Below are 6,936 nucleotides of genomic sequence, written 5' to 3'. Positions count from 1 at the left end.
ATCACTCAATAGGGACTTTGCTCCTTATCTCAGCTACAAAAATAGATAAGCTCCATTTATTGGAGAAGATAGTAAAAGTTGAAACACTCTATCTTTCTCGAAAAGAAAAAAAAAGAAAAAAAAAAAAAAAAAAAAAAAAACAGACAATTCACTTGCCTCCAGGACACAACAATAACAGGTATCGATGTACATAAATATATCTTAATGGAAACAATGATAATGATAAAAATGAAATCGGCATAATTCCAATCACACTCGGATACATCAGTAACAATAAATAGCAATAGCGCTAAATACCATAGAAACAACAAAGCTCCTGACATTAAGTGCCTGCATGCAGAATGTGATGGCAGACTGGGAAGAGGAAGGTGACCTAGATCATGTACAGACTCGCAAGTGCCCGTCCGAGGTACCAGGAAGACAAATCTATTCCCGTCTTTAGTGGGTTAAGGGAAACTTGTTCCGCGCAAGTGTTCTCTTTTGGGAACCAGGATGAGCAGAGGCCTATCGAGGGTTGTTATGTTTGTTATCGATGGAACTATTGTTTCTCTTGGTGGTTTGCTATTGTTGTTGGTGGTGGATTATAAAAAAAAAAAAAAAAAAAAAGTGGTTCTAGTGGATACATAAATCCTAACCATCGCTCATCACAGATGGAAAAAACATAAGTTCCTTTTATTGGAAACAAACATTTCATCTTCTCGTAACTTAATTAAACCATTTATGGTTCCCTTTATGTGAGAGAGGAGTCATACACTTTAATGTCCCTCGTCGCCTGTAGGTGAAGGGGTTCTTGTAGGTGTAGGGGTTCCTGAAGGTGTAGGGCTTCCTGGGGGTGGACTTGGTGGCCGAATACCCCGGTTTTGTGAGCTGAAACGACGAGTTTTGCCTTTCCATCCCCTGCATTGTTTCTTTTTTACGGTTATTATGGACCTCTCCACGTTGTGAATTTGTATATTGTCTGCTGTACATCCCGGAATGAGTATGAGAATGCCAACCTTAACCATAAGATCGATGATCTGAAACAATATTGATTATAAAGATGATGATAATGATAACACACATACAAAATTATATGTATATATATATATATATATATATATATATATATATATATGTATATATATATATATATATATATATATATATATATATAAAGTATTTTAAATAATGAAAATGCTTAATTAATTTGGATTCATAAACAATTGAATTTCAGGATAAAGAGTGAGGATTTCTGATATATATTTGCTTGCCGCTGTGTGTGTGGAGGGGAGTGTGTGTTGGAGGGGGGGGGGCGTTTATGTGCGTGTGTGTGCCAGTGGATGTATTTGCAGTCTAGCTTCAACTAACCTGATTACAGCTATTGCGCTGATCTTTTGTAAGACTGTTTGTCTTTGCAACAGCATTTAGCAATTCTTCTCTGCTGATCATTTGACCATCTTGTAGATGAAATAATCTTGCGAGGACCATATCTTTGTAAGTCTCCGCTCTTTCTGCCTTTTGATCCTGCAAAACGAATCTCACATAAATATGGGAAGCAGCAAGATATATAGAGAAGGTACAGTTTAACGAGTCAGACAGAAATATGCATTTACACTGCTATTTAATATGAGTCACAATTTCGCTCTCTTTAAACAGTCCCAATGAAGTGATATGAAAGACATATTGTAAGGTTACTTTCAGTCTATACTGAGGAGCCCGACTTGACAACAACTTGTGAAGCAAGCTGAAGCCTCCCGTGATGCGGGAACGGCCTAGGGACGCAAAGATGAGGGTCCCGTTCACTCCCCTGAACACAAAATGAAGCCAAGATCCTGGACACTGGAAAATGGTAGCGGGCAAAGGTCCAGGATCTTACGTGGATTTGTATCTGTACCCGAGCAGAATAATATAGGAAAAATCCTTGTGGCTCAGCCTAGCATTAAAAACACGAGATAAAAGATAATAGAATGAAAATGAACACATAAAACTGTGCTTAAGGCACCAAGGTAAAAAGCAAACAAACGTTACGTCATATAAAAAACACACAAAATTCAACTTACGTTATCAAAAAACACTAAAAATGACGCTAAAAGAAAAAAAAGAAAAACTGAGGTCTACAACAGGAAATGGAAAGCCGAATCCTGAAGGGTTTCGGTGTAAAATCCAGCTAAAAGACTTAAAAACAATAAAAAACATGAACAAAAACACATAAATAAAAAGACAACGTCCAGCAAATGACCTAGGCAAGTAACAGGAAGTCTGCTCAGTACAACCTTTGTTCTGGTATCGTCTCAGGCTGAAGTAAATCCAGAGGGGGTAACACAAACACGGTTCCAGATAGATCTCTCCTTTATTGTACTTACTTACTTACTTGTTGGATTTATTGGCTATCAACCAGCGGCACATGCCAAGGTCATTAAGCCAATGATTCCATTTTATCTTATCAATCTATAGAAGGTCATAAAGTTTTGTCTCTTTTAGAAAAGTGATTACTTTACTAATTATTTTTTCATTATCTGATAGTATATTGTTTATATTACATTCTATATCTTTAATTTGTAAAAAGTTTTTGATTTTTTGTCTTGGTCTATTGTAATTTTGGCATGATATTAATATGTGGGGTATTGTCTGGTTACTATTGCATTGGCCACATATTGGAGGGAATTTTTTTTCGATATAGGGAGTGAGGTGTGTCAGTCGTGTGGCATTGACCCTTAGTCGGGCCAACACCACCTCCTCCCTTCTGTTTTTCCTGTGGGCTGTTTCCCAAGGTTCTATTGTATATTTGTTTTTTGTGATTGTGAGGTCGGTCCACTTTTTTATTGTTTTGGCGGTTCCGTATTTATACACAAGTGCGTATGACGTCACACTCACCAGTAAGATGTGTATCAATTAATAAAAATAATTAAAATGTGAAAAATATACAAAACAGATACTAAAACATGAAAACCATAATCAAGTAATAAAAGTTAAAGAAATAAGTTAAAATATTGTAAAATCAGGCATTGAAATAACTCATGACGTCACTGACGTCGGCAATATACTAAAAGAACGATGCCAGTGACGTAAAACAAGAATAAAATCAATTAAAACATAAAATCACAATGATAAAAGCTTACATATATAAAAATAACACCACACAACTGGGCTGAAATGGATAAAACCCCTCTGGCTCATATATAAGACGAATAAATAGTAAAAAAATGTGATTCGTAAAATAAATCTAAATCTCAAAATGAATAATTTACAAGATTACCAAAAATTGTTAAAACCACTGACTAAAATAATACGGATACCAACTTTTACAATTTTAGGGACAAACAATTAACTAAAAGAACGAACGAAATATTAAGAAAACGTAGGCCGCAAAGCTTAGAAAAAGTTGATATAAAAAGGGTAACTTAAGTAAAATGAAAAGGGTGGGGAAACTTAACTAAAAACGAGCTGGGGTAACTGAAACAATGACAAAAGTAAAATCATTCTCCCACGCAGGGGAAATGGAGACCATCTGGATACCCCATCTGGATTCTGCTGCTTCCCTCAAAGGCGAGGTTTGAAGAGAGAGAGAGAGAGAGAGAGAGAGAGAGAGAGAGAGAGAGAGAGAGAGAGAGAGAGAGAGAGAGAGAGAGAGAGAGAGAGAGAGAGAGAGAGAGAGAGAGAGAGAGAGAGAGAGAGAGAGTGAGTGAGTGAGTGAGTGTCAGTGCAAGTATGTTTATATATGTGTAATTATTCCAATTCATTTTTTGTCCTACAGTGCACAAATTTGCTTACCTTTAAGGGCATTTTGGGTTGGAGACGGACCTACAGGGGCGTCCTTGAAGGCGTCCTTGAAGTTTAGTCCAGCTTTAGCACAGGCGGTTAGATTCAATTAGGTGCCCGTGGCGTTCTTCCCTTCCGAGGAGCCAGTACTCTGGCTTGTTGCTATCCTCGGTGAGTTCTCAGAGCTTGCTGTTTTCCTAAGCCAACGACCGGGCAACCGCGCTACTCGGCCTGAAAGAATGGGGACTCCAACATGTAATTTTTACTCTTTTCTTGCTGAGAAAAAAAAAGAAAGAAAGATAGAATCAAATAGACTTTAAAGTAGAACCGAGTCTCTTAAATTTCCAATCACTCTTAACATGACAAAGTGGTTTATTTCATTTCATACTCGAATGCTAACCTTTCAACAACAACAACAAAAAAGATTGAAGGGGAAATAGAGCACATACACGCACAAACGAAACAAAAAATAACAATATGCTCTTTCTTTTCCCTCCTTTTTATTTTCATCAGTATTCGTTCCCCTCCCTGTTTTACATTTGCATATTCAAAAAAAGCCTACCAAAATTTTGAAGCAATAATCAAACATACATGGAATATTAATCATTCTTATTTACTATCCGAAAATGGTAAGGAATTCAAGGGTGACCGTGACTGTTGTTGTGTGCCTTTCCTCATAAAATAATGTTCAAACATGGAAAAGTTAACATTATAAATCATTATAAATAGACATCATAATTCTTACTTTTCCAGCGACTGATTTTACAGTCGTAGCCTCTGCAGTTAACCAACAAGGGACGAAAAAGTCTTCAAATTCTGCAGCTTTACCAGAATATCTTGCGCCTTTAAAAGTTGTGGCCTAATCGCTATTTCGTCGACTTGTTATTGTTGTTTTATCGACTTCATATTTGCTTCTCATTTTTCTTGTGTTTACTATTTAAACGGTCACATTTGAACATTTAGAATACTTATTAGATCAGTATGTGAACAGAGAGCGTAATAAATACGTTAACAGAGAGCATAATAAATACATTAACAGAGAGCGTAATAAATGCGTTATCAGAGAGCATGAATTTCTTTAGATAAAAGACAAAATTTCCATATCATGTGTATACACTATCATATTGTAATGAATGTTAAATTTCATTATATTAATAAAACTGCTGTGTCAAACCAGACATTTTGTTTATCACAATTGTATTTCTCTCTTTCCCATACACATGTATAATATATATATATATATATATATATATATATATATATATATATATATATATATATATATATATATGTGTGTGTGTGTGTGTGTGTGTGTGTGTGTGTGTGTGTGTGTGTGTGTATGTATGTATGCATGTATAATAAATAACACACACAGCACACATGACAAGACTTTCAATGTCTCTGTAAAACCAGCTCGAACTGCTAAGACTGCATTCACCATTTTTGTTTCCATACGATTTTTCACTTTATTTTTTACTATTTGTTGGAGAAGCTTGACATTACTAGGTAGCCTCTGTCTAATCTGTTCTATCAACAGTGATAATAAACTTCACGCACCTCTCTCTCAGGACCTTCTTCCTTTTTCTCGTTGAAGTTCTATTTCTTTCTCGAAGAGGTGTGGTGTACCCCAAGTAAGGCTTAGGTTTAAGTACCATTTCCTTGCAGTGACACATGCAACGAATTAGAATGAAATTAGGAACTTCTTAACCTCATTTTTTCACAAACACTTGCATCCACTCCCACTATGACACTTGCATTATCTGTTCCCAATCCCCCGAAAATGTTCAAGATCTAGTCCAAAGTGGCACAGGGTTTGTTTGTGCACACTTTCAAATCACTCAGTTTAGGAGTTAAAATACACTAGCATACCTTGCACTGAATTGTGCAGTCACCAGACCCTTTTTTTTCTTTTCAATTAACCAATTTTCCCGTGCAGGTCATTCAGCCATCCCCCTAAATATCTGCATATATTGCTGCTTAGATATATTTGCTTTTGACCATATACCAGCAAGGTATATGGTCGCAGATGACACAGAATATTCATTACCTGGCGGAGACAGTCAAACAGGACAGGAAAGGAATGCGCAGAATGTTGTCATGTGAGCTAAATTTCACTTTCTGGAGACTAAGAACGCTGTGGTTATGATTGTCGAACACATATGTAAATTATCACTGAGAGCTCTAATGTTCCCAAGAATGCTCACATTGTAAAATACTTAATTTTTAAAAATACGACATACTAAAAGATAAATCGCAACCATACAGCCTCTCCCCCTCCTGTTTTGAGACGAGTAAGAATGATATCCATAATTTTGACTTTAGGTGCGCTCATTACTGTAGCAAATATTTCCCTTTGTTTCGTATTTTTTTTCCACAGTGAAGTATGTTCCTCCACATGCGAAATTTTTATGTGTTTTATCTTATGTTGTACTGCACCATAAATACAAATAATATTCATGTCGCTAGGAAAAAGCCAGACTGCATATAAAAATCTAGGAAAAATATCTCGTCGCCAGATTTTAAATTTACTCGCTAGATTACAATATAAAAAATCTAGATCTAGCGGGAAAATAAGCCAAACTGGCATCACTGTCAACTCTTTAACAAATATGATGATTGGGAAATATACTATAACTATCATTTCATGTTATTCCCGAAAATATTTTTTTACCATTTTTAGTATAACGTTTGGACATAAATATTCGCAAAAATGATCATGATAACGGATGTAGAAGGAAAGAAAAGAAGGCATGGCGTCGGTGTGGTGACGAGTATGAAAGATTCACTAAAAGTGAACGAAACGAGATAATAAACGAACGAAGAAACCGGTTAGGTAGTTTAGTCCAGCTTTAGCACAGGCGGTTAGATTCAATTAGGTGCCCGTGGCGTTCTTCCCTTCCGAAGAGCCAGTACTCTGGCTTGTTGCTATCCTTGGTGAGTTCTCAGAGCTTGCTGTTTTCCTAAGCCAACAACCGGGCAACCGCGCTACTCTGCTTGAAAGAATGGGGACTCCAACATGTAATTTATACTATTTTCTTGCTGAAAAAAAAATGAAAGAAAGATAAACAACAGAAAATAAGGTAAAAATGAGAGGAAACAAAAGAGAAAAAGGAGCGACAGAAAGACGTAGATGGAATAAAAGAATAAAATAAAAATAATAAAAAATAACATAACGGATGAAAATCAAGCAACAGCTTG

General features: G+C 36.1%; 1 protein-coding gene across 1 annotated transcript in view; it reads right to left on the bottom strand.

Moving 5' to 3' along the window:
• The window catches only part of LOC122251273 (uncharacterized), a 4,785-nt gene extending 79 nt beyond the window's left edge, over positions 1-4,706 (bottom strand). Inside the window, exons 1-4 of the mRNA XM_043013053.2 lie at positions 4,484-4,706; positions 3,751-3,969; positions 1,348-1,503; positions 1-1,016 (exon numbers count right to left, since the gene is read on the bottom strand). The exon at positions 1-1,016 is cut by the window's left edge and continues 79 nt beyond it. Coding sequence (XP_042868987.2) covers positions 756-1,016; positions 1,348-1,503; positions 3,751-3,762 — 429 coding nt within the window. The 5' untranslated portion in view covers positions 3,763-3,969; positions 4,484-4,706 and the 3' untranslated portion in view covers positions 1-755. The remainder of the gene's footprint in view (positions 1,017-1,347; positions 1,504-3,750; positions 3,970-4,483) is intronic.
• Positions 4,707-6,936: the final 2,230 nt, after the last annotated feature.

Source organism: Penaeus japonicus, unplaced genomic scaffold, assembly GCF_977035675.1.
Source record: "Penaeus japonicus unplaced genomic scaffold, GWHDUDI00000001_assembly GWHDUDI00000008, whole genome shotgun sequence".
Classification (NCBI taxonomy): Eukaryota; Metazoa; Arthropoda; class Malacostraca; order Decapoda; family Penaeidae; genus Penaeus; species Penaeus japonicus.
This window is presented reverse-complemented; position numbering and strand designations above follow the sequence as displayed.